The 27,507-nt window shown below is 41.9% G+C and overlaps 2 protein-coding genes and 1 long non-coding RNA gene across 7 annotated transcripts in view; 2 read left to right on the top strand and 1 right to left on the bottom strand.

The window, feature by feature from the left end:
* The window catches only part of MYO10 (myosin X), a 163,634-nt gene extending 161,687 nt beyond the window's left edge, over nucleotides 1–1,947 (top strand). Inside the window, exons 40-41 of the mRNA XM_068197079.1 lie at nucleotides 47–238; nucleotides 518–1,947. Coding sequence (XP_068053180.1) covers nucleotides 47–238; nucleotides 518–628 — 303 coding nt within the window. The 3' untranslated portion in view covers nucleotides 629–1,947. The remainder of the gene's footprint in view (nucleotides 1–46; nucleotides 239–517) is intronic.
* The window catches only part of RETREG1 (reticulophagy regulator 1), a 124,255-nt gene that overhangs the window by 44,952 nt on the left and 51,796 nt on the right, over nucleotides 1–27,507 (top strand). Inside the window, exon 1 of one of the 5 annotated variants that reach the window (XM_068197107.1) lies at nucleotides 13,756–13,774. The exons of 1 other annotated variant lie outside the window; for it this stretch is intronic. Coding sequence is in view for 3 of the 4 variants with exons in the window: in XM_068197089.1 (XP_068053190.1) it covers nucleotides 15,891–16,108 (218 nt within the window). In the remaining variant the exon portion in view is untranslated. Of the gene's footprint in view, nucleotides 1–13,755; nucleotides 13,775–15,834; nucleotides 16,109–16,511; nucleotides 16,644–27,507 lie in introns of those variants that run through there. 3 more of the 5 variants (XM_068197089.1, XM_068197106.1, XM_068197100.1) reach the window with 3 other exon arrangements.
* LOC137477856 (uncharacterized) lies at nucleotides 21,641–24,968 on the bottom strand. The gene is made up of 2 exons (XR_011001230.1): nucleotides 24,854–24,968; nucleotides 21,641–21,990 (listed from the first exon to the last, which is right to left on the bottom strand). It is a non-coding gene; the product is annotated as an uncharacterized lncRNA (long non-coding RNA).

Here is a 27,507-nt window from a genome sequence, read left to right as displayed (position 1 = left end):
TGGCTCCCACTGTTCCCCTGCTGTTAATTTACATTTTTTTCTCTAGTGTAAAGAAGGGGGATTCCCACAGGAGTTGTGGCTTGGAGTCAGCGCTGATGCAGTTTCTGTCTACAAGCGTGGGGAAGGAAGGCCTCTGGAGGTGTTCCAGTATGAACATATCTTGTCATTTGGTGCTCCGCTTGCCAACACATACAAGATCGTGGTGGATGAAAGAGAACTGCTTTTTGAAACTAGCGAGGTAAGAGCAAGCTAGTTTTGTTATTGTGGTCTTAATGTTCTCATAGCCAGGCCACTTGGTTATTCAAGTAATGGCTGCAAATGTTAGAGATTTGTTCAAGATCCTTGTAAAGCTAAAGGGAAGACAGAATGATATGGAAAGAAGTGCTGAGTATTTTTATTTGTTTAGCTGCAAAAGGGTTTTGTTGAAAGCTTGATAGTTTTATATTGTTAGTGTCCAAAAAAAATCATTCATTTACTGTTACCTTACTAAGAACTGTGCTCTTCATACTCTTGGCAGGTGGTTGACATTGCAAAGCTGATGAAAGCTTACATCAGTATGATAGTGAAAAAACGCTACAGCACCTCTCGATCCGTGAGTAGTCATGGGAGTCAGGGCAGCTCCAGGTGAAAACAAAACCAGTTCTACTGCACCCTAAATAGAATATATCACTCCTTGGCCTCAGAACGACCTGGGGACATTGATCACCTTTGTTGACAAGCTAACCAAGAACCAGAGTTTCAACGGAAAACATCTTCAAACAATGTTTTAGAAAGACCACAGGGAGGTAGGGGAAAATCAGCTGAAATAGTCACATACTAGAACTGCTGGCTCATTCAAAACTTTCCAAAGCATTATTACCTTCTGTTGATGTAACAAATGCCTTAAGACTTGATCCGCTGCAATACAAGCAGTAATAAGTGCCTTACAATACTAAGCCTAACTTGTATTGACCTAAAATTGCTGATAAAAGTCAAGAGGATTTTCTTTGTCCTTTCAGAACACTGAAAACAAAGTTATATTCATCCATTCTGCACTAATCTACTGGCCTGTATACAGGTGGGAAGTGGGAGGGAAGAAGAGCAAGGTATATTTTTTTGGAGCGCTGCTGGCAGCTTTCCTGATGGACGCCAACACTTTGTTTCCCCTTGTTTCCATGGATGTGCACACTGTGCATGTGTATTTGAGCTGTCAGTAAAATTTGACAAACTTTATTCTGTGTTTCACAAGTCTTTTGAAGCAAAGGGAGTAAGTATGTGCAATGGTGTAAACAGTCTTTCTGTACATTTTAATAGTTCAGAGTTATAGTTGTTACAATTGTATGGCTACTTTATAAGCAGTTTTATTAACAAGTAAATTCCAAAATTTTCATACACTGATTTTACTTTTGCAAATATGTATTACCATATAACTAGCAGAAGTCTGCATTCTGTATCTGCTGTATGATAAAGAGAGATGTAGTTGAGAATATTTATAGACTACCCTAATATGGAAATACAGTTATCAGTTCAATTCTCCATAATGTCAGCTTAAGTTTTTAATAATAATTTTTACTTTGAAAGACATCACTGTTTTATACTTCTGGCTGGACTCCTCAACCCAGACTGACTGCCAAAGGCCGGAGCCCTTCAGAGTTGACTAGAGAAGGCAACATTATACAATGCAACTGCTTTAATATTTTACCTGGTTGCCTGATGAAGGTTTTTGACAGTACCCTGTAAATAAATTGGGGAATATCAGCTAATAATAATTTGATTTTGGACCTTTATTTTTGTACAGAAATACTGTAATATAAGGCAAAACTTTTTTCAAAGGTATCTTTTTATCCACAGGAAAAAAAAAAAAAGAGACCTGAAAAACCTTACTGTTGTTAAAAACCTCAGCCTTTAAGGAATCATGCCTACTTACTGGGAAAAAAAAAAGTCCAGCAATAAAGAAAATATATGTAATGTGCTCTGTTTCTGTTTCCTACTGAGTCAGACTTTCAACAAAACTTCAATTTCCTGTCTTCTCAGGAGGCAAGCCTACTGCACAGGCTACGTGTGTGTGTGTGTGTGTGTGCGTGTGCGCGCGCTTTTGCTTGGAAAGGTGCATGTGCTGTGTTCTGGGGCAGGTGCCCTTGTCCATGCAATGTGTCTTTACACGACTAGAGGGAAGGGCTGCTGAGCAATTCCATGCCACAGTGAATGTGCAAGTAAAGCTTTTGCTATTTATGTAGCCCTGATGAAAGATGGCTTGTTTTTATTAGGCAGCCACATCATGGCAGGGCAGCATGCAATGCCCTCTTAGTGTAAATAGCCTTTGTACACTACAAGGCTTCCTCTGAGAAATCCTCCACCCTCCTCCCACTGCCAGATACTTCTAGTCACTTCATCTGTGACACCACCCCTCAGTCCCTAAAGTCTTGCTAAATCACACTACTAATTTCATATCCCCACCCTCCCAGAAAAGGTGAACTTAAGAATGTAAGAAACTATAACTTCAATATGTATAGTTACACACACATACACAGAGTATCTGAGACTGACTTTTTTTTTTCCCCCCATATGCAAGTTGTTTAGAAAGAATTTTGCCTGTGTATAAAGAAGCTCAGAAAAGTCCCTGCAGTTAATCATGATCAGTAATTGGTTAACAACCCAGGAATACACAAGATGACAGTCTTGTACAGGGTCACAGTCTTGAGAAGCAGACACCACTACCTGATTAATTTGCCTCCTGACTGACTTCTGGATGCTCTCAACCATTGGGAGGGATGTTTGCTCTTGGTCAGTACACAGAAGTGCTTGTCACTACATCACTGTAATTAAGAGCTTCTCTTCATTCATGTCTATCAACCTGCCATGCAAATTGTAGTCCAATAACTGTTACGGAGGCAAAGAGAAAAAAATCCATAATTGTCGATACTCAACAGAAAAAATGCAGAGATTGTCAAAATAAATACAGCATAATAGACACACGTGAGTTTGGAAGTGGAGTACCTGTCCATGTGCTTGGAACTGACCCCAGTTGTGGAACTGCCACTCGTTCCCCCTCTGGAAGATGGTGGTTGCCCCAGGTGGTTACACCAACTCTGTCAAAAACCCTCCAGGAGCACACATTGGGTTCCCACAGCCTTGGACTGCACCTGGTGGAATACAGCCACACCAAGGAAAGCCCAGGAGCCCACGAACCAGGCACCCTGCAAGAGCACAGGGCTGGGCAGAAACCACACAGTCAGGCCTAGGAACAGTGTCAGCTGCAATAGAAATAAAATTGTATATCTTCATCTTATTATGCCCTTAAATCATAAAATTGCAGAATGGTTTGGGTTGGAAGGGACCTTAAAGATCATTTAGTTCCCTTTGACGTGGGCAGGGACACCTTCCACTGGACCAGGTTGCTCAGGGCTCCATGCAGTCTGGCCTTGAACACTTCCAGAGATGGGGCATCCACAGCTTCTCTAGGCACCCTGTGCCAGTGCATCACCACTCTCACAGTAAAGAATTTCTAATATCCAATCTAAACCTGCCCTCTCTCAGTTGAAGCAATTTTCCCTTGCTCTGTCATTACATGCCCTTATATAAAATCCTGCTCCAGCTCTCTTGTAGTCCCCTTTAGGTACTGGAAGGCTGCTCCAAAGCCTCCCTGGAGCCTTTACCAGTTAGAACGACCCCAACTCTTCCCAGCCTGTCTTCATAAAAGAGGTGTTCTGTCCCTCTAATCATCTTTGTGGCTCTCCTCTGGACTTAGCTGGCCATGCTTCAATTCCTCCTGCATCGTCAGGCTTCTGTCTAGCACTTTCCCTGTGCGTCATAATACAGTACAACCATTTGTCAGGGTGCCAGAATTCTTAATAAACTTAATTACAGAAGCTATGCAGAGGAAATTGCTTTACCCCAGAAGTGTTGCATCAGAACGCTAGGTTTAAGCCCCACATTTCTGAGGCATTACACGTACTCACAGGTCTGCACCAGCTCAAATGCTCAACACAGGCACGTTGCAGCATTGCCAGTCATGCTGGCCCAAGTCCGTTTCGCAGAAACATGGCCAGAACAGTGTCTGCTTTTTCAATGCTGACGGACTCTTTCTCACAGCACAAGCACTCCACATCATTTATGACTCTGTGATGTAAGTACAAAAGGGTACCAACCACATATGACAGCACTGTCCTGAATAAAACTAATCCACTTTGTGGAGCCCAGCCCTATAATGTCACTGCATTTCATTCCACAACCTCCCATAAGATCACAACAGACACAAGGCCTTTGGTGCAATGCAAAAACTCCCCATGCCACAACAGCCTTGGGAAGCCAGCAGAAGAGGGCAGCAGCGATCCAAGGAAGTGAACCATACACCGAGTGGTTCCACCTGTAGTATGAATTTACGTGGTCTTTATCAGGAAGTTGGGGTAGGAGAGGGAACAGGGAGGGAGCCTTCTCATTATTCTTGCTCTCCATGTGTCACAAACTGTCTCAGGTCACTCGAATCACCAGCTAAAAGGTACCAGCAAAAGCAGGTTTAATATTAAAGTGAAAGTGTGACAAAATTTGTTTAAAGGTTTGCCCTACTGCTTACTCAATGGTTAAAGGACACAGAGAAAAATTAGACCAAAATCTAAAATCAATCAATCTAAATCTAAAATCTACCAAAAGTAACTTACATGGAGGCTGGGGATGGAAAAAGGGTAAGAATGGGAAAGGTTAAGGATAAAAAGGAATGAGGGAGACCCACCTATTGAGTCACAAGGTTCAGAGGGGACAGCTTTGCCAAACTTAGTCCCAGAAGTGACCAGTGGTTTAGGCCTAAAGGTTTAGACCACACTTAACAGCACTTAATTGATAGCCTAATTCAAACAATTTTAAGAAAGATTCTACAGAATTTACTACAAGTATGACAGTAACTCACCAGCCTCACTTACTTATTAATCTAATATATTTAAGAATCTAAGAGACCAATATTCATGATAAATTTTCTATGGCATATTCAGACTAGCACGCAAACAGACCTAAAGGAGTATGTACCTGTGAAAAATTCCCCTTGAGTTCAGCTCATGTTGGATGCCGTTGCACCTTGTCAAGGGGTGAAGAGTTGAACCTAAAGCAGTGGTCTGGTCCAAGGTCTGTCAGTGGTTCCAAGTATAGCAAATTTGAGGGTTCACTAGCCCTGAGAGGCTTCACTCAGAAGGAGGCTGCTGATTGCAGCCTGCTGTGGTCCCAGAGAGTTCACAGGGTCTGAGTTAGGACTGATGTTTATGGGGTTGCAAGAGAGCTGCCTTAAGTCATAGTAATTTTCCATCCTGGCAGCAATTCAGGTCAGTAATTTCTTTGAAAGTTTGATAACAAAAACATTGTTCCACTTGGATTGTTATTCAGGCAAGAAAAATAATTTTCTAAGGGTGTTTGTTAAAAAGAAGGAGCTCATCAGACAGCCCAAGTTCCTGGGAACAGTGTTTCTGATGAGCTCAAGAGGAATTTAGCCTAGGTGTTATTTCCTTTTTCTTGCATAAAAAGTCATTTTTTCTTTGCTCCCTGACACCCACACACATCTCCTTGGGCAGACAGGAATCACACTTCTGATATTTACCAGCTGACCAACAAGAAGGGGGACAGGAACAGGGACAGGGCCAGACCTGCTAGAGGTTTAGGAAAGGGGAAAACTATAGTAACCAATCTAGCAGCAAAAGGAGGCTTAAGAGGGGATACTTCAATTAAGCACAAGCAGACAAAAGGACAGCCACCAGACAGGACTATGGCGTATGCCTCTGCCACCCCCCTGGGATATTAAACACTTCTGTTAAATGCCTGTACCCCAACATGCAGTGGGGGAAACAAGCAGGAGAAGCGAGAGCTCTGTGTGCAGTCACAAGGCTTTGGCCTCACTGCAGTTACAGAGATGTGGTGCAATAACTTCCACAGTGGAATGTTGCCATGAAGGGCTACGCTGTTTAGGAGACAGACCAGGAAGGCACGGTGGTGGAGCTGCCCTCTCAGTGAGGCAACACTTAGAACTCTGTCTTGGCGTGGGTGATGAACAAGCCGGGAGCTTATGGGTCAGGATAAAAGGGCAAATGAGTAAGGCTGCCACTCTGGGTGTTTGCTCCAGGCTGCCTGACTGGGAGGACAAAGTGGGTTATCCCTTCTACAGGCAATTACAGCAGCCTCAAAGTCATGGGCCCTTGTTCATGTGGGGGACTTCAACCACCCTGACGTCTGCTGGAAAGCTACACAGCAAAGCACAAACAGGCCAGGGGGGTCCTGGAAAGCACTGATGACAACTTCCTGCCACAGGGAGTGGAGAATCCCACAAGGAACGATGAGCTGCTCAATTCATAAACAAACAGGGAAAGACTTGTTGGAGATGTGAAGGTTGGGTGTAGCCTTGGCTGTAGTGGCCATGAGATTGTGGGGTTCAGCAACAGGAGAGGAGGAAGCAGGGGCAGCAAGTAAGATTACAACAAGGTAGACTTCAGAAGAGCTAACTTTAGCTCAGGGACCTTCTTGGAAGAACCCCATAGACAGGCCTTGCAGGGAAGAGGGGTCCAAGAGAGCTGGTCAATATTCAAGGATCACTTCCTCCAGGCTCAAGAACAATGCATCCTGATAAGCAAGAAATCAGGCAAAGGGAGCAACATACCTGTTGGATGAAAAAATAATTGCTGTCATTACTTATGCATACATGGGAACTATACACAAGATGGAAGCAGGGTCAGGCCATTTTGAATACAGAGGGATTGTCAGAGTAAGCAGAAATGAGGCAAGGAAAGTCAAGGCCCACACAGAATTAAATCTGGCCAAGTATGTCAAGGAAAAGAAGGGCTTTTTCAAATACATCAATAACAAAAGGAAACCAAAGGATTATGTGGGACTTTTACTAAATGGAGGGGGCGGGGCCTGCTGAATGCCTTCTTTGCATCAGTCTTCACTGACAAGATCAGCCTTCAGGGACCTCTGACCCTGGAGACAAGGGTAAATGAACATCAGGAGGAAGACCTTCCTTCCCTTAGTGAGGGAGGATCTGGTCAGAGAACACCTAGACAAACTTGACTCCACAAGTCCATAGGCCTTGATGAGATGCATCTATGCATCCTGAGAGAGCAGGTGAACATCATAGCAAGGCCACTAATGATCACCTTTGAAAGGTCATGGAGATCAGGAGAGGTGCCTGAGGGCTGAAAGAAAACAAAGATAACCCCAGTCTTAAAAAAGGACAAGAAGAAGGACTCAGGGAACTACCAGCCAGCAGCCTCACTTCAATCCTTGGAAAGGTGATGGTGTGCCTAATTCTGAAGAGACAACACAAAGCTGGGAGAAGTGGCCAATACCCCAGGACACTGTGCAGCCTTTCAGAAGGACCTCGACAGGCTGCAGAGATGGACAAAGAACTGCCTGAAATTTAACAAGGGCAAATGCAGGGTCCTGCCCCTGGAGAAGAATAACCTTATTCACCAGGACAGGCTGGGGCCCAGCCTGCAGGAAAGCAGCTCTGTGGAGAAGGATCTGCGAGTCCTCATGGACAAGAAACTGTCCATGGGGTGCATTAAAAATAGCATTGCAAGCAGGTTGAGGGAGGTGATCCTGCCCCTCTGCTCAGCCCTGGCGAGGCCACATCTGGAGTGCTGTGTCCAGTTCTGGGCTCCTCAGTACAAGAGAGACATGGAGCTCCTGGAGCAGGTCCAGCAGAGGGTGAAAAAGATTATTCTTTTAATCTTTTGATGACTGAGGCATCTCTGTTATGAGGAAAGGCTGAGGCAACTGGGCCTGATCAGCCTTGAGAAGAGAACTGAGGTGGAGTCTTATCAATGTTGATAAGCATCTGAGGGGAGAGTGTCAAGAGGATAGAGTCAGGGTCTTGTAAGCGCCAAGCCATAGGACAAGAGGCAGAAACTGATGCACAGGAAGTTCCACCTGAACACGAGGAAGGACTTCTTTATGGTACAGGTGCCTGAGGACTGGGGCAGATTGTCCAGAGAGGTTGTGGAGTCTCTCTTACTGGAGATATTCAAGAGTTTTCTGGACACAATCCAGTGCCATGTGCCCTGGGGAACAGGGATGACCCTGCTTGAGCAGGGAGGTTGGACCAGATGACCCACTGTGGTCCCTTCCAACCTGATCCATCCTGTCACTCTGTGAAACATCCTCTCATTTGAATGTGTTAGAATTAAAAAACAGTAGGTTCTGATAAAATTCCATCTTCAAGTCCTGTTTTTTTTAATCATAAGGAAGGCTCTTGCATGCACTCTGCACAATTCCATATAAAGGAGGCTATCTATTCTGCATTCTGAAAGACCTGCCTTCTGAGAGAGTATTTCCCCATCCATGTTACCACATTCAGATATCTAGGTACAGTGCCAGTATCCAGGCATTTCTCCCAGTAGGAACTTCTCAGTTTACTAAACCTAACATTGCACCTAATGTTTTTACTTAGATCACTCTTTTCACAAATAAAGCCAAAATGTCCAAACTTGCTGATTCATAGTAATTTTGATTCTTCCTTAACAATGACAACTCCAGTATGACCTTGCCTGTTTCATAAACTCTAAACAAATGCTAGATTCAAAAAGGTTGCTGGCCTGCTTGGCCTGCTCTCATGTGAAGTTGATTGAAGAGTGGAGCTGAACCTATAAAGTCATTATCAACTCTCCACCACACATAATCAAACAGGTAATGCCATCCAAGAGGTTACAGTAATTAGCTCCAAAATTAGATCCATGAAAATCAATTAATCTTACTGATCTTCTACATGGCATGATTACACAGACAGGAAGATCAGCACAGTTTGGTGTTAAACACCTATAAATTGTTGCATAAATATTTTATGAGATTGATACAGTACAGTACTGTTTCTGGGATAACACTTGTTTTAAGTGGCTTAACTGGGTTTGACCATAGCTGTTGAGCCATACATTTTCTCCTTTAAACTCCCTTGTCCCAAGTCCTAAGCAGTTATATCAGAAATACTATTCTTTCTAATAACTCAAGACATACAAATAATTGCTAAAATAAGTGTATGTAATTGCTACATTAGCACAATTCTATAAAACCAGGATTCAGAAATGAACAACACTGCATTTGAGCATGCAATATTTACTACTGTCCTCGCACAATTTTACTAAACAAAAATGAATATCTGATGTGGGAGATATTAGAGCTCCCTGATCATGATCTCTATTACAAAAAATATAAAATTGAAGCATTACTCTTCCATATATTAATTCATAGTTGAGTTCTATTCTTAAAGCTTTGAGTTCATAGGCACTAAGCGTAACCTCTAGAAGTGAGGGGGAAAAGTCCCAAACACTAGCATTTTTTAATAAGAAGGAGCATCAAAACTCAAATATTTTTGTCACTTGTGTTACATTTTTCATCTTAAGTCACCTGGTATTATGCACCTTGTATTGGGTTTGCATGGCAAGGTGCTGGTAGTGGCAAAGGGAAGAAGGAGGGGAACTACAGGGGTGGCTTCTGTGAAAAGCTGCCAGAAGCTTTCCCCGTGTCTGCAGAGCCAATGTCTGCCAGCTCCAATGCAGACTGCTGCTGGCCGAGGCCAAGCACATCAGTGATGGTGATAGTACCTCTGGGATAATACATGTAAGAAGAAGAAAAAAACTGCTGTGCAACAACAGGTGGGAGACAGGAATGAGAACATGTGGGAGAAACAATCTTGCTGACACCAAGGTCAGTGAAGAAGGAAGGGAGGAGTTGCTCCAGGCACTGGAGCAGAGATTCCCCTGCAGCCCATGGTGCAGCCCGTGGTGGGGTAGCTGTCCCTCTGCAGCCCATGAAGGTCCATGGTGGAGCAGAGATCCATCTGCAGCCAACTCAGGACCCTTCTGGGGACCATCCACATTTGGGCAGGTGGGTGTCCAAATGAGGCTGTGACCTTGTGGGAAACACACACTGGACTAGCTTTAGTGGCAGGACTAGTGACCCCACAGGGCACCCTCACTGAAGCAGCCTGTTCCTGAAGGACTGCACCACATGGAAGGGACCCTATGCTGGAGCAGGGGAAGAATGTGAGGATTCCTGCCTCCGAGGAGGAAGGAGCAGCAGAGACAACGTGTGATGAACTCACTGCAGCCTCCATGCTCTGTTCCCCTGCACCACTGTAGGGAGGAGGAGGATGAGAAATCAGGAGTAAAGTTAAGCCTGGGAAGAAGGGAGGTGTGGGGGGAAGGTGTTTGGAATGTGGTTTTAAGATCTGGTTTTATTTCTCATTATTTGATTGGTAAATAAACTAATTTCCCAGTGCTGAGTCTGTTTTGCCTATAACAGTAACTGGTGAGAGATCTGTCCCACTCCTTATCTTGACTGCTGAGCCTTTCATTGTATTTTCTCACCCCTGCCCAGTTGAGGGAAGTTATGGGGTGGCTGTGTAGGCATCTGGCACAAAGCCACAGTCAAGCTACCACACAGTTTTAGTTTACAAGGTCAATCAGGTCCTATGTATTCCAACTGCCCAATAGATAAATATTTCAGTGAACACAAGAGTATTTTGAAACACACAGACTTGTACATAAAATACTTTAAAGACATGTCAAAGTTCTAATTGTATTTTGCATATTACAGGACAATACTTAATGCACTCCTGTTCCATAGTTAAATATTATATTACAGTTAAATAAAAGAACAAAGAGCTTGCGATGTAATTTCAAACATATTCCTCAACAGAGACCTTAGGGATGCTGCAAAGGCCAAGAGGGTGTGCATCAAAGAAGAAAACTGTTTGCCAATTATTAATTGGAAAGTTATTCTATACTTAAATGGTAACTGGGAAAGATATCAGAGTTTAGTGAAAAGATGCAGGAGAAATTCCACAAAAGCATGCATGAAGCTTCAGGACGAAATAGGATTAACTAAAAGTGCGTGGTACGTATGTCACCTATCACACCAGTCTTTAGAGTTTTCAGGAATCTAGGCAACTAAACACTTTTAATGTTAACTACTCAATATTATAATAAAGCATATAATGAGTGGACACCTAAGGGAATATGATTATTGAGAAGAGACAGCATAGGTTCTGATTGCTACAGCTCTGCCCTAGAAGTCTGCTGAACTTCTCTGACAGATCTCTGAATGAGGGCAGTCTGGCTTACCCAGATTCCAAAAATGGTTTAGGCAAAATTCATCACCTAAGGCTTAAAGGAAGCTATGTAACATATAAGAAGCCCTGATGTGGGTAAATAATTGGCTAGAAGATAGGGAATAGACAGTAAGAGAAAACAATCCATTCCAAACAAAGGAAAGAGATCATCCCTGAGGTTCAGGAGAGGCTCTAAGATCTTCAACCTACAGTGAACATTGAACTGGAAAATGATGAAGAGCAAGCTTAGAGTTTAGTGATGACATCAAGTTATTCAGGAAAACCAGGATAAGGGCAGACTGAAAAAACCTGCATGACTTTATGAAACTGAATAGTTGTCCAATGAAATGACAAATAAATTCCAAGTAGATAAAGTGAGATGGGTGAGGTGATGGGGAAGCCCAATACCAGAATGAACTGTACTGCAGGCTCTGAAGTGAACATTAGCACTTAGGGTCCAAATGGTGACGTTTCATTAGTTACAGAAAAAAAAAAAAAAAAAAAAAAAGCAGTCCCGCAGTCCTTAGAAATTATTACAAAAGCAAACCATGGCGCAATGTTATGGAACTATTCAAATCTTTGATCTGTTCCTACTTCAAACAAATGCAGAGATGATGTGACTAGAACCACAAAAGAAAGTTATTTCTTGTTGAGAAATCTTATTTCAGTTATAGAACTGAAAAAAATTCAGGATAAGGGAAGATGGATGTTCAAAGTCATACCTTATTAAGAGTGACTAAGACACAAGAGTGCTGCAATAATAAGAGTGACTAAGACACAATTCCTCAGCCTCAAAGCAGAGACTAGTGAAAAAGTGCCATGGGTATGACTGAGCAAAGAGTCAATAATCCTGCACTAATTATAGGTCACCAGTAGGACAAGGGAAGCAATTGTTCCTCTCCCTCTACCATTTGTGAGACCACATATGGAATACTTTGTCCAGTATGGGCCAGCTCAAGACAAGACAGATGCTGACAGATACTGGAAGAAGCCCGGAGGGCCCCTGGAATGGAAGTGGCACACAGCCCATGACAAAGAAGGAAAGGCTGGGAGAGTTGGGTTCACTCACTCTGGAGGACAGGGGTTAACAGGGATCTACTTACAGAGTACCTGATGTGTGGTTATAGAATGGATGGGGACAGAGCCCTTCCCTGCGAGGTGCAGAATCAAATTAGAGGAAATAGGTGAAATAAGAAATTTTGAATAGATAATAAGAAAATACTCTTCGTAATGAATGAGGCCAAATGTTCAAACAGGTTGCCCAGAGTGCATAGCAGAATCTCTAGCCCTCAGAGATGATCAGAGCTAATCTGGGCATGATACAGAGCAACATGTCCCAGCCAAGTAACAGGGGTGCTGAGTGCCCATGTGGGGAGAAAGGTCAGATCAAATGTCATACAGGCGTTCCTTCCAAATTAACCTAGTCTGTGATTCTGTGAGGAAATTAAGCTAATGGAAAACAAACTTAAACAGAAAAAGAAAAAGGGGGGAAATTCATTCAATTTCAGTTGGAATTCTCAGCTGAATTCAATACTTTATGATGACATCAGCATTTTCAAACATATTTCAGAAGCATTAGAATGCTTTTATTTTTGTAAACTCTTTTGAAACAACAACTTAAAAAGCTTTCTTCTTGGTTTTCATCCATCATTTACACTGTAGTCCCTAGCACCAGACCCACAGTCCCTAACCTAATTCTATCCATTACAGCTCACCCATGCAACTGCCCACTGGTTGCTAGTCCTAGTTTTTCCCATCCTAAACTCAAACTGCACACAAACCTTTTAAACCCTGGCAGGCAAAACATCAAAGTACAGGAAGATCAAAGCCAGGCAACCTATTTACTATTATTTTTTTTCTGAAAAAGACATCTAAACTTTCAATGGCTGGGAATGAAGCATACATTTCTTCTCTCACAGTAATGATTATACCAGAGTGCTTTCAGTAAAATCATTCATATAAACCAAGCCCCAAAAAAATCAACAGTGAAAAAAGGAGAACCGGCATCCATCAAGCATTCTTTTTTTCCATTACCTAAATTACAAAACCTGTTCTGGAAGAGCTTTTCACTAATTTCTGTTCATATCCTTCATGGTATATGTCAGGAAAGCAGAGGCCAGTAATCTAGAATAGATGCAACCTTATTCAAAATACAAAAGAGTTCCCTTATTTGTAGTCTACCCCTTCCACGAAAACCTCACCTCATCCTCCCCCACCCAGATTCCATTCCCCCTTTTCTGAGGAGAGGGGGGAATTTTTGAACACCAGTGACTGAAGGGAGTGTCACAGAGAGTAAAAATTTGGAGCAGGGGGAATATACAATCATCCTCAAATATTTAAAAAAATAAGTGGAATATTGGTATGGGAGGATTGCCTGAAACCTGCCATGGTTATGATCCTTAGGGCAGTGGGATGACATTGCCATTATCCTATAGCTGGTTAAACCCAAATTTTAACATTTTAACCCCAATGTCTAAGTATCCCATGGTCACTTTAAAAGTGCATGAGGAACATCTGACTCCTTCCCAGGCTTACCTATTAACTGCTTGGAATTAGCTAGATTTGGGTGCTGGAGAGAACCGCCCACATTACTGAAATAACTGAATGCTAGCAAGGGAAAGCAAATTGCCGCTGGCTAAGCTGGGGATGGTTTTTGCAAGTTATGGGCAGTGTTCACTAGAGCAGCAGCTTGGCATCCTGCGATGACCTGAAAAAAGGGTGAGTATAGGAGAAACTCTCTCATTTGTGCCCATCTCTCTACCTCATTTTCCTTGCAAAAAGGCTGGCTTTACTCCTGTGGACTGTTAAGATTTTCTGTTAGGATTCCCTCTGCTTCCTATCTCAAACCAGGGAAGCAAACAACTATTACTCAGCCTAGGAAGGCATGAGATGCCCAAGTGACAGCAGGAGGAGTGCTCAGTAACTGTGAGCAGCTGCACACATAGGAGACAGCTGCCTGCTTTCCAGCACACAGAGAACACCCTGCTTTGACCAAGTCTTTTTAGGACAAATTTTTATTCATCAGCACAAAACTGAAGCAAGAGGATGAAATATTTCTCCAGCCTTGCTGCAACTACTTCCCTTTCTTTTTCACGTGTGTTTCAGGTTGCTAGAGGAGCCTGTCTCTTTCCTTTTGCTCTCCCAGATTTTCAGAGACAACAATCACATTTTAGCTGGGCTTATTATTCAGGTAGGTCTGCCTGGCTCCAGGTTTTTAGACATAAGAGCATAGAAGTAAAACTAATTAGCATAAAACTAAAATGTCCTTTAGAAAAATGTTTGTTGCCTATTTAGAATAACATTCTGTATGTTTCCTCTCAGGTGCTAGAGAGAGCATGTGGAATAAGAAAAATAAAGTAACTCCTTCCCAAGGCTATTTGGTGAAAACACACAGTAGACTTGCAATCCACAGCCAATGTTACAACTTAATGCTGTAATTTTATTTTGTCTCAGAGAAAAAAAAAATGACACATTGAGCTTCAAGTGAGTGTGACTCCTTTTCCCATTAAAAAAAACATTCTAATGGGGTAGCTCAAGCTTGAAATAGTCGTCGATTCCCAATCCAAAATTATTATTCTTGCTCTTGTAGTAAAAAATATTTTATTTTACACACTTCATCCTGTGAAACACTTTCAATGATTCCAATTTTTGGCTCTTCTTATGCAGCAACAGATGCTCAAGTGACAATTCTCACCAGGCATGTTCCCCAGAATTCAGATTCCTAGCACTCACATCAGCTATCACACACATCACCAGCTTGAACATAGTGCCACGCTTCCATCTGGAGCCTGGGGCTGGCCAGATAGGTAGCAGTGCAGAGGACAGGACAGGACGGTATAGATTTTAGGTATGTTTCTTGGATATTTAAGATGCAGATGTAAGCCATCAAACTCTCATAGGCTCCTTTGTGGTCTCAGAAGCTTCCAGTATTATGACAATAGCAACTTACTTCCATTTGTTTTTTTTAGGATTTTGGGGACTGTTATCTTAGAATCATGGAATCACAGAATGTCAGGGAGTTAGAATAGACCTTAAAGATCATCTATTCTCACCTCTCCTGCCATGGGCAGGGATACCTCCCACTAGACCAAGCTGCTCCATGCTTTATCCAGCCTGACTTTGAATGCTGCCAGGGATGGGGCATCCACAACCTCCCTGGACAACCTCTTCCAGTGTCTAACCACCCTCACAGCAAAGAATTTCTTCTTAATGTCTAACCTAAATTTCCCCTCTTTCAATTTGAACCCATTGCCCCTTGTCCTATCACTGTAGTCCCTGACAAAGACAGCTTCCCTGTAGACTCCAATCAGATGCAGGAAGGTTGCTATGAGGTGTGCACACAACCTCCTCTTATCCAGGCTGAACAGCTTCCTCAGCCTATCTTGGTCTGGGAGGTGCTCCAGTCCTCTCATCAACTTGGTGGCCCTCCTCTGGACGTGCTCCAGCTGTGCTTGGCTGTGGCACATATACGCGAGGAGCAGATGAAGGACAAGTCTCACCGGCAACACCTTCCGGTGGGCTTCACCTTCCCAAATCCAGAACGCAACTGGGCTGCCCAGCCTTCCCCCAGCAGGGAACCGGAACGCTCACGCCGGTCTCTCCTGCAGCCGGGGAAAACCCCCGCCAGGGGCGGCAGCCTGGGGCCCGCCCGCTCCCGGCGCCTCCCCCCGTCCCCGCCCGCCGGGCGCCGCCCCCGCGGCACCTGCGCGGAGGCGGGCGCGGGGTAACGCGGGGGCAGCGCCGCGCTCCGCCCCGGGCCCGCCTCCGCCGCCCCGGCCCGGCCCCGGCCCCGGCTCCGCCCGGCCCAGCCGCAGCCCGGCGGCCGCACCGAGCCATGGCGAGCGCGGCGCTCCCCGCGCAGCCCCAGGAACCGGAGGCCCCACAGGAGCGAGGCGCGGAGACGCCGCCGACGGAGGTGTCAGGCGGGGCCGGGGCGGCGGCGGTGCTGGGAGAGACAGGGCTGGCCGTGGGCTGCTGCATCGCGGCGGCGCTGAGCTGGGAGCGGCCCCTCTGCAGCCTGGGCGGCTTCGTCTGCGCCAACCTGCTCTTCTGGTGAGCCAGCCGCGCCGGGGTGGGCGCCGGAGCCGGGGCCGGGGTCGGGACCGCCCCCCGGGACGGGAGAGCCCCCGCCCGGCCCGCGCCGCCCCGCCCGCAGAGGGCGTCTCCTGCCCCCGCCCCGCGCTTCCCTCGGCCCCCGGGAGCAGCGTTTGCCCCCTGCCCTGCTCTCCCGACCGCCCCTGGCGGAGAGCTGACCCGCGCCCCCAGAGAAGGGAGGTCCTGCTCTTCGCTTCACCTGCCCCACGGCATTCCCTGCCCCCGGCCGCTGCTCCGGGTCTGGCCACGGCCCTCGCGCTGGGTGCATCTGCTTGGTCGGGTTCTTTCACCCTCGCTTTCTGCGCCAGCCTCACACACATACGCGTTCTGCCCCCATATCCCACAGCCTGATGCGTGATGATGATGATGAGGAGGAGTCTCGGATGGAAGCTGAGCAGGGCGGCTGCAGGACACCCCACCTCGCATTTGTCACAGCCGAGAGGAGCCGCGGGCCCGCATTTCTGTGCAGAGTTTTGAAACCTGCTGAAATCAGGTCCCGAGCCCATCGGTTGTGCTCTGCTGATGCCCTGGTCCAGTACTTTAGAGTTCACTTTGGGTATATGTGCTTTTCCAAATTGGTGGCCTACTTAGTGGAGTCTTTGTGAAGTGGGCACAGCCGGAATGTTACTGCAGTGCACCAGTTCTCTTTTTGGACTAAGCTTTTTGTAGTCAGAGACAGTTTAGTTGAATAAACCCCAGAGATTAACATAGGGGTGTGTTCATTGTTGTGTTTGTCATGTCTCTTCTGTTCATTTCTGTAGAAAAAAAAGTTGTCTGTGTGAAACTTCTTCAGAGCTTTCCCGTGATCTTAGGTTTTGCCAATGCCTGTGTTTTTTTGCTTTCTGATCTAAAATGTTGTTGTATGCCTGCTTGATCATGTAGAGCAATTTATAAATTAGTGCACTGTCTAACAATGCTGCAGAGGCTCTTACGACTGAATAGTGTTTCCTTTCCTGTGGCTGGAACTGCCTCCTTTCCTCTTAATCAAATAAGAGGTAAACAAGCAGTGCAGTGAATTAACAGCAAACTCCTCTTGGTTGTCTATAAACCTAACAGTGTGATGTTTAAATGTGAGATCTAAGTCATAGAAAGAAGACTTTCTGGAGCTTTGTGCTGCACAAGAAAATCTCAGCAAATATTTTCAAAATCATTTTATCCTCTTTGATTTCAGGAGCAGAGTGTGCATGACGTCTAATTTAGGTTGACTTTTATTATCTGTCTTGCTCTTAGGTATCCATGGTAAATGGAAGTTACGTGGTTTTGCTCTCATTTTCTGCATACTTCAGAGGTCACCTGTTCTTTCAGCCATTTGGAAGAGTCATAATGCTTTATATTTCTTTTCAGTGTGTCTCTGAAAAAACTTTCAGGGACAACATCTAGCAGAATATATTTCCATGTCTCAAGGAATAGCTGCCGGGCAACCTGTTTGCTATTTTTTTTTCCAGATTTGACCCAAGCAAGGTATAAAATGCCTGCATTATTCAATGCCTGTAAGAAGTTTCCTTTGGTAGTCTTACTGGCAATTTGTTATGGTGACCAGTGTTTGAAGTTATTTTATCAAAAGTCATAGCTCACTCTACTTTGTTGCTTTCAAGATGAGTTGGAACCGCAAAAGTCAGGGCACAGATTGCTCATTTTAGTTTGGTGGTATTGTACCTCAGAAGGAAGCTGGCTATCCTAGTGCCAGGGAGTTTTGAGGGGTGTAGACAAACAAGGAAATGTGTAGAAGCAGGAATGATGACCAGTAAACTTCTGTGGTTTGAGAACATAAGGAAAGATCTTGTTAACAAACCTATGAAATCTTACACTTTGAAAATGAAACATTAAAATTTAAATCTAAGATCATGTTTTCCTGCTTTGGTGTTGGGACCATAAGTGTTTGCAGCACAGTGTTTGCTGCTTCTCCTTTTCTTGTTTGAGATCCAGCTGGTCAGCCTGGTTTGTGATGACTCAGACAGTCACAACTGTTTCAGGACTTGGAACAAGTGTCCACCCCTGCTGCCTGTGAAGTCTCTCCTGGCAGGGCTTTGTGCTGGCTGGAGCCAGGTAGAAGGGACATTTCCTAGTTGCTGTTTCATGTGCCTTTTCTTTCTTTGTCGTGTGCCTACAAGTATCCATGCCCCATAGGGGGACTCCCAGTGCATGCGGCCTCTAATCAGGATATCTCGGAGTTCAGTAGTCTGTGTTCTGGATGGGAGACTTCTCCCACTATAGCAGCAACAGCATTGGTGGAAGGAGAAAGGGGAGGTGAGGTTTAATTTTACAGTGTTCTGAATTTTGGAAAAGCAACACCAGGTCCTTCCTCCCATCCATTTAATTTTGTTGGGACAGTTTTCCTCATGGTTAGTTTAGTTCTTGTATGTTCACCCATCAAAATATTTCATGTGTAACCTTTGGAGTAGGGGCTTCTGAGAGTGAACTGTTTCTCTGGTGTCACCGGATTTTATTTTTTTTTTAATATATATCACTGTAGCCTATTTTGTGTTAAAAAAATCTCTTAGCCATTGTACTGTAAATAAATGCAATTTTGATAGTTACTGCTAAAATATTGTTCTTGTAAGTACAAGAAATTTACTAACTTAATTTCTTTCTGATTTCCTTGATTTTCTTAATATTCCTGACAAATTATTGTGGACTCTTTAACAAGAGAATATTAAAAGTAGACACAAATCTGGCTACTGAAAAAGCATTGTTCAGTTACCACCTCTATTATTTTTTCACCATGAACAGCTTTAAGCCTCTTGCCCTAAATGAATCTGAAAAAAATCTTTTAAATGAGCAAGAGTTAAATATATATATATTATTTTGCATCTAACCATCTGAAATATGATTTAGATTTTTGTGCTGTATATAATTTGCAGACTGAAGTCAAAATAACAGGAAAACAAGGCTGTTTTTTTTCACTCTGTTTTAACCCCTTTGTACTGAAAAAGTGAGCGATTGGGCCAAGAACAGAGAAACTCTGTGCTGGTGCCATAAGTTCACTCCAGGTGTTCTGAGTGTTAGGCTGTTGACTGATAACTTCCAGTCTTGGGTTTAATCTTATCCAAATATTATCATTCAGTCCTAGACTTTTAAGGTAGAATTCTATCCTAATTATTATTCTCTGCCTGTATGGAGTAGAGGGGATAGTGGCAGTTTTTTGTTCTCCCAATCTGTAATTTTAAATTTCTACAAGGTCAGAGGGACAAGTTTATTTTCAGTAATTCTGTACTGCTCCATGTGTTTTGTAGTTTGCAGATATCTATCTCAAATACATGTTTTCTATCTGCAGATAAATCTTTCAAACTAAAGTGCATTCATGTCTGCAAGGTCATCCCTATATACACCAGTTGCATCTATTCACCAGTTGTCCAATTTCCTGATTTCCCTAGGATTTTTTGTGAAGGGAGGCCGCAAAAAGACTAAGATGTAATAGATCTTTTCTCTTTTCCCATCTCCTTGTGGAACAAACTTATTGCATTACCCTATTTGCTATTCTCTTCACCAGCCCAAATCCACATTTTTCTTTGAAGATTTTAATATACCTTCTGACCTCAGAAGTATCAGTCCTTGATTTAGGCAGGGGTGCAGGCATGCCTAATTTTCCATTAAAAATAGTCTTCCGTCACCATCCATACCCATACTTTTTGTTTGTTTGTTTGGTCTCAGATCTAGTGAATATTTCCATTGTCTGAGAGAAACAATCAAGAGAGAAAACAATATTGCTTATATCTGAATTGTCTGTGTGCATTGTATCAGGTAAAGATTGTATATTTTCCAGACAGAAAATCTAATTGCTCTTTAAATATTAGTAACAAAGCACATTCAGAATTTAGCGGCTTGGTGTGTTTTGTTTTTAAGTATCCAATTTGTTTTAGCAGTTGTTATTGAAGTGTTTGTTTTGTTTTAAAGTATCCAGTTCACTTTAAGACTTTTTCTTAAAGTGTTTCTTACTTGAAATCTGTGCTTGGCAATAATAAAGTATACCATGAAAAGATCTCAAAATACTTTTCATTCATTAATTTATTCTCTCAATGTAAGAAAGCAGTACTAAGCCAAGCATTTATTTCATATATTTGCACACAACTTGTAAATGCTACCACTACTATGCCTCACTTGTCTATAAATCAAGATTTCTGCCCATTTAGAGAGCAGTGTGCATGCACAATGTATGCTTGCATTTCTATTCTTTGTTACAAGAAGACATGCAGCAGCCCTGTTTTATGTATTTGTGGACTGTGGCTCTGACTGTGGAAATGTAGTCTAGGGGACCTACTCGGACATTCTTGGTGACAAAATGTCAAATTAAGTGAGAATTGGAATAAAAGAAATCTTTGAAATCAAAACATAAAGAAAATACATGAAAATTAAGTGAGTTGGAGTAAGGCGGGATATTGATATTCTGAGGCCAGTTTGTAGTATGCTGGTCTTCAGATCACTTAATTAAATTTATAATATCTTCCAAGTCAGGAGAACACATATGGATTTTTCATTATAGCACCCAGATGCTAAATATGGTTTTGAATTTGGGAAATTTTGGTCTTTGGCTGTCTTTGCTACAGGAAATCTTAGAGCTACATTCGGAGTTGTCTTGGGATTACTTTCCCAAAATCCAAAGTATCAGGATAGCACACAAGTGAATACTCCTGCCTTAAATTCTAATAAGAGTTTATGTCTCTGATCACTCAAGTAAGAATAGTAAAGTAGGTTAAGTATTGACATTATTATTTTGTAATGACAATACCTTCATTATCAGAAAATAGAAAAAAAAATCTGGCATAGACAGTTTTGAAATTCACCGTGCATTCACGTGAATGGGTTTCTTATATGGTTGCTAGTTTGTTTCTTCTACTCTGATAGTCCTTAACTTATTTAACTTGCTGCCTTTTGCTAAGTCTTTGTAACTTACTGGTATTGGAATTTATTTTGTTCCACACAGCTTAGTACAGAAAATTGCTGATATTTCTCTAAGCATAAACAAATGTTTATGGTTTGTTGTTTTTTGCTTCCTTGAAGGTGGTATTTCAAAATACTTTTCCTCAAATAAAGCTAAAATTCCAACTTCAGCACAAGTTGTGATATAATTTTAGAGTCTTCTTGTTTTTACCCAGGCAGTTTTAGGCTTATGTTCACTTTTCCAATAAAAATTATGAAAACTTTTGAAGGCTTTGGAGGTAGAAAAGTGGAACAGAAAGTAAAATTCATTTGATTTAGTTAACAAAAATTATTAAAAGCCATTAACAGCTTTTTAGTGACAGTTTTCATACTTTTGCCTGAGAGATTAGTTTACAGGAATGAAAATTGACATTGTTTAAGAGCCAGACAGTGTTACATAAAAACCTGGACAGCTGACAGCATTTTTCAACCAATAAGATGAAATCAGGATCAGTCAGAAAAGAAATCAAGTGGGATAATTGAGGAAAAGCAAGCATTACTGAAAAATTTAGGATCAAATCTAGGATGAGAACATTATGGAAGATGGAAATCCAGAACACAGGAGAACAGAAATTAATTGCAGCATGGCTTGTGTTTATTCTGTCTTGCTGAAATGTACGTATGCTGTGTGTAAAGCAGTTGTTTCAAGATAGGAATTATAATTTCTTCATGTATTGCTTCAAAATAATGAGACCTTTCAAATAGTAAGTAGAATTTTGAGAACAATGGACGTTTTAGGAGGATATGCTATGCTCCATGGTAGATGTTTCAGGACTAATGAGAGCATTAAAGAAAAGGAGATTTAGGGCAGCACGGTAGAGGTGCTACTGCTCAAACTGCTGCTACTGTATGAGAAAATGGGATTAAGATTTCTTCTGTACTTTGCCAGAGCACAGGTTAATTAAGGTCATCTGGGCATTTGTCTGCAAAAACAAAGGAAGCGAGGTTATTTGATGTTATGTGTTTAAAATCAAAATAATTTTAACTTCCATGGAAATATCATTCCCTCTTTTCACTGATGTAACAGTAGAATTTGATATCATGGTAGACTCAGAAGGTATGTAGTTTAGGTCATTTAAACTTTCTCCTTCTCAATTGTTTATTTTGTGCCTGTCTGAATGCAACAGGTTGCAGTAAATCTGATCCAAAAGCACAAATAGTGAAACATGATTCTAACTGCTGCATTCCTCAAGAAGTTTTCTTGCAAACAGTGTGAGATAATTTTGCAATGTGAAGTTATTAACTTAATCCTATTTCCCAGACCACCAATATACTTCCAAATGTACCAGTTTAAAAGCACATTTATCTTTGGTGATTAAATGCAAAGCATTGGAACAATTTTCCCAGTGTTTTTTCTTAGGGACTTATACTATTTTTTGTTTTATTTAGACTTATTTTTAAGGTTAAGAGGTGGTTTCTTGAGTTGGAGTAGAGAAAATACACAATTTGAATTCCCATCCTATGTGTTAACTAAGTTAGCATTGTCCAGCTGTCTTTGCTTTTGCCATGAAGCCTGTGCACAGAGCTTCCAGAGGACCACCCCTTCTACAGATGGCTGTCAAAGTAACAGTAATTTAAATTTTTGGGAGGCTGTTTCTTAGGACAATAAGTTTATTTATTATTCAAAACTTTTTGAATTCTAGTAAGTTCTAGAAGGTTTTCTAAAGAAAAAACTGATTTGGTCTGTGCTTTCTGGCTGAATAGATACGATCCTAATCTTTTCAATGAAACCTGACAAATGAGCTCTTTGAATAAAAGGTTGATGGCTGAGTTTTCTTTGTCTTAACAAAGAAAGAATTGGAAGGTTTTTCTCCACTAAATTAGACATGATCTAAAACATTTTTAATGTACATGTTTTTAAGAAGCCTTCTATAGCAACATTTCACAGGTTTTCAGCTAAACAGATATACAGCTTTCTAAGCTCAAAATCCCAGGCACCCAGAGCACTAGTGTGCATATTTTAAATTTTAATTAACATTAGATATGAAGTAAATGCTTTTGAAATTATTTTATTCAACAGACTGTGCTTTTTGGAAGGGTGGGGAGTTTTTTTAGGCTGAATTTAAGCCTTTGTTCCTTCTAAAATTTTTGACAGACTATATACAAATATGGTTTTTTACATGTACTTCCCTCCCTTCAACACGGAATCTGCTGTACCAGTTTTTGTGCATTTCTCAGACATACAAGCTAAATATCATATAATTATAATAATATTGTACAAAATTCTGTTCTATAACGAGATTCTACCAAAAAAGTGTGCATAACTTACTCTGACTTAAGTGAAAAACTACACGTTTTGTGTAGGAATTGGGAAGGGATTTTTGCATTATAATTCTTGACCAGGTGTCTTGGTTTTGGCTGGGATGGAATTATTTTTATTCCTGATACGGTGTTGCAGTGCTGTATTTTGGATTCAGTATGAGAAAAAAGTTGATTAGAACCTGATATTTCAGTTGTTGCTGATCAGTGTTTACCCTAAGTCAAGGACTTTCCCGTTCTCCATGCTCTGCCAGCAAGCAGGTGCACAAGAAGCCAGGAAGGAGCACAGCCAGAACAGCTGACCTGAGCTGGCCAAAGAGATATTCCAAACCACAGTGTGTCGTGCCCAGTACACAACCTGGAAGGAACTGGCCAGGAGCTGCCCATCACTGATCAGGTTGGGCTGAGCACCAGTCAGTGGGTGATGAGCAGTGGTACCGTGCATCACTGGTCTTTCTTGGATTTTATTCCTCTCTCTTTTTGTTGTATCACATTTCATTTATTATTATTGTTACTCTTATTAACTTTATTTCAATTATTAAAGTGTTCTTAAGCCCTGGCATTTACTTCTTTCCATTTTACTTCCCATCTCACCAGGGCAGGAGAAAAGTGAGAAACCTTAATTGTTAGCTAGTGTTATACCACAACACCAAGATGTACTAAAGGAACAAAAGGAAAAATACTGGATTATTGAGTTCTGACTTCCAATGTTTTGAATAGGAGGCTTGGATTTCCATATGTGTAGATAAAGCATTTTGATATTTACAGAGGCTTAGTATGAAAATCATTTATATAGAAGAGCAATTCACATAAAAGTTGTAAATTTAATAGACATAAAAAGCAGGATTCGCAAACCCGCTTTGGGATGGTTTTTCAGTTAGGAGAGTTTAAGCATTAAATTACCTGTAAATAAAATAATGTTGAATATATATTTTTTTCTTCCTGGTTCACAGAAGGGCAAACAAAATGATTGACCCTCTGATGAGTAAGGGCACAAGCTTTCTGATACTACCTTTACCATGTATTTCAAAAATGTTGTTCAGGCAGTGTACTTCATGCTGTAATTAGAAGAAAACAATCCCTCTTCCCCTTCCCCAGAACTGTTGCTTGAGACAGTCATCAGAATTTACTGCAACCAGACAGGTGTTGATTGCTCCAGCGGTAAGTGTGAGAGAATGGTCTACATTCAGCTCCAAGCAGGAAACAGTTACCACCAGGAAACAGTTACTACTACATCTTTTCCTTACCCCAATACCTTCACTGTAGATGTTTGTCTGAAACAGCGTTAGATGGTCCCCTGTAAGAGCAAAGTACACGTAGCTTTGAAATTAGTAGTTCAGTATCCTCAAAATGCACTAGAAAGATTTCCTCTCCACAGGGAAGAGCCATTCTCTATGTGGTTTATGTCATAGGCCATGCTTGCTTATAAGTGTCTGATTGGAAGACCAGTTCTATGGAAAGCTCTTGTTGAAAAGTGTCAGTAGATTTTCACCTAAACATTTTATGAGGAAACAGTTATATACAAACCTACACTCTTTAGAACTACATCGAATTACTCTGAAGAGTTTGGCCTCTGGTTTTAAGATGTAAATATGAGTTTGTGGAACATAGAACTGAAGTCCACAAGTCACTCATGTAGCCAATAAATGTGCCATAAAAACTGATGGTGAAGCAAAACTCCATGTTCACATCTGTGTTATTGACAGTTTTCATTTATTTATGTGATTATCTCTGGATTTCATCTAGGGATAGATGGCTATTAAAAATGTACCTGCTAAGGCTTTCCAGAAATAACTAGCACTGGCTGCTGATAGTCTAAATAATTTAATTTTTGATTAAATGTTTTCTTATGTTTTGTGTTTGCAAAGTACAACTCATTCATAGCTCTAGAATGTGTTGTAAAAAACACAAAACCTTAACAGCTGAAATGAAAGAATCAAATTGATTTATTTAACATATGAAACAATTTGGTAGGTCTACACCTTCCCTGTATCTCATGATACATGAAGCTGAATTGAAAACAGCTTTTGTCATGCTCTATATGTTTTATTATGTTTACTGACTGCAATATTGTATGATATCATTAGCCATCAAACTTTCTTACCTTGCTCATGACACTTGAATAACTTTGTACAATCCAGTTTGTGCAGTTCATTGTCCCAGGTGCTGTGGGACAATTCTGGTGTGCTGTGAGATACCTGCATTTTGATACAACAAATTGACAGTATTGACATATGACCATCCCATACTTTAAAGAACTGGACAAAAGACAAGAAGGAGAAGGTACCTAAGGATACTTTTCTGTGTTTATGTTCACCATCATGCAGTTGAAGAATTTCCACTTTTAATTGTTGAAGTTGTCAAGTTTTGTTTCTTACTTCCACAGTTTAGAATCATTTCAGAACAGCTGCAATATAACCAGGCCCAGAAACTGTTGTGCCTTCAAGTTTTAAGGTCAGCATCTTACAGAAAAATATTTGCCAGTCACTTCTAATAGCCTACAATAGTCTCAGAATGAAAATACCATTCGGGTTGGTAGGGGCTTCATGAGGTCTCTAGAATGGCTTGCAGCTCAGAATAAGATCAAGTACTTAATTCAGATCAGATTGCTCAGGGTTTTGTCTTCACAGCCATCAAGGCTGGAAATTCCACAACCTTTGTGGACAACCTCTGCTTAATTATCCATTGATATTGCTCCTATTTCATTTCACAAAAATGGTTTCTCAATCTTCCACAGTGGAGTTGAGTGGCAGGCTGGCTCTATCACACTTACGTTCTTCCTACATAGAGGAACATAGGATAGAAGGACAGTCGGACATCAGCTAGTATGGCTCGCTCAAATGAGCTCCATTTGGAGCACATTTCACACAGCTAAGCTTTTGAAAGTCCTACTCCATAGTGGTCTGCCTCCTGCTTAGCACCTCCATTAGCTCTTTCACTTCAGTGCTCTGGACCAGAGGACATCCTTCACAGTGAGGCCACTGTTCTTTCTTGCGGCCCCAAAGCCAGGTGGCCCTATCCCACCCCTGAGGCTGTGTCTGAGTGAGGGCCTTTCCTGTGCAAGGAGTGCCTGTTTCAGCCAGTGACAGGGACTGAGTCCTGGACACCTCATGACTGGGTTTTTTTGCAGTCCTGCACTGCCTACAGCAGAATTTCTTGTCCCCTTGTTGTGCAAGCTGTCCTATTAACTGCTGAAGTAGTTATCTGGAATGCATTATTCTGTACACTGTTTCTTAACCCCTCCCTTCCCCCCAAAACAATTCACAAAATGCTGCAGAATTCAAGGGGGGAATAAATCTTGGTTATGTCTCCGGTAATGATTTTTACTTCTGCACTATTTGTAAAAGAAATAAAACAATTTGAACTTCAGTGTGTTTTGTTTATTGCTTAAAAAAGAATGCATGTTCAGTAAGCTTCTCTTACATAGCATTCTTCTACAATACAGAAGGAGTGCAGTATATGAAGATTTCATTCTGGAGCCTTTAATTTTTTGTCAGATCTGTGTGTCTTAGAAATGCTTAAGAGTGCAATCTGTTATTAAAAAAAAAAAAAGGGGGGGGGCAAAAATGCCCTAATTGTCATTAATGAGCAAAAGTAGTACAGAAACTGTTAGTCTGGTTGTTATGCATCATGTTGATAATTCCTAGAAGAATTATGAATCCTGACAGTGGTAGTAGCATATTAAGTGGTTTTCAGATCCCTGCATGTTGAACTAACTGTTTGATAAGCTTATGTTTGATAGATATATGCCAAAAGAATGCAAGGGGGCCATAGCAACTTTCCACCAGGAAGGGCTTCAAGGACACAGATCTTTGACATATGACTCACAAATAGTTTTTCTAATCTATGTTGCTCTGGCACCTGAGGGCTGACACAAGCTGGCTGAGTGAATTCACAAGGGATGGTCTTTCTTGCAAAAAGAAAGACCACATCACAGTCTAGATAAAGAGCTAATAATGTTAAGATATGGGAAGTTCAGTCAGAACGATTCAAAGCTCTCCAAAGAAGTTAAGAGTCCTTGTTTGGTGACTACATTAGCTGCTTCAACTGGATTACAATTTTTTTCCTCAAACATTGGAGCAGGGACACTGCAGTATTGAGAAGGTGGAATGACATGACTTGGAAGCATCTTTCAGAAGGATGCTACCTTGTTAATCCTTGCTTGCTAATCCTAGCCCGCA

This window comes from Anomalospiza imberbis, chromosome 1 (assembly GCF_031753505.1).
Source record: "Anomalospiza imberbis isolate Cuckoo-Finch-1a 21T00152 chromosome 1, ASM3175350v1, whole genome shotgun sequence".
Lineage (NCBI taxonomy): Eukaryota > Metazoa > Chordata > Aves > Passeriformes > Viduidae > Anomalospiza > Anomalospiza imberbis.
Note: the sequence above shows the minus strand (reverse complement) of the source record. Positions and strands in the feature narration are given on the sequence as shown.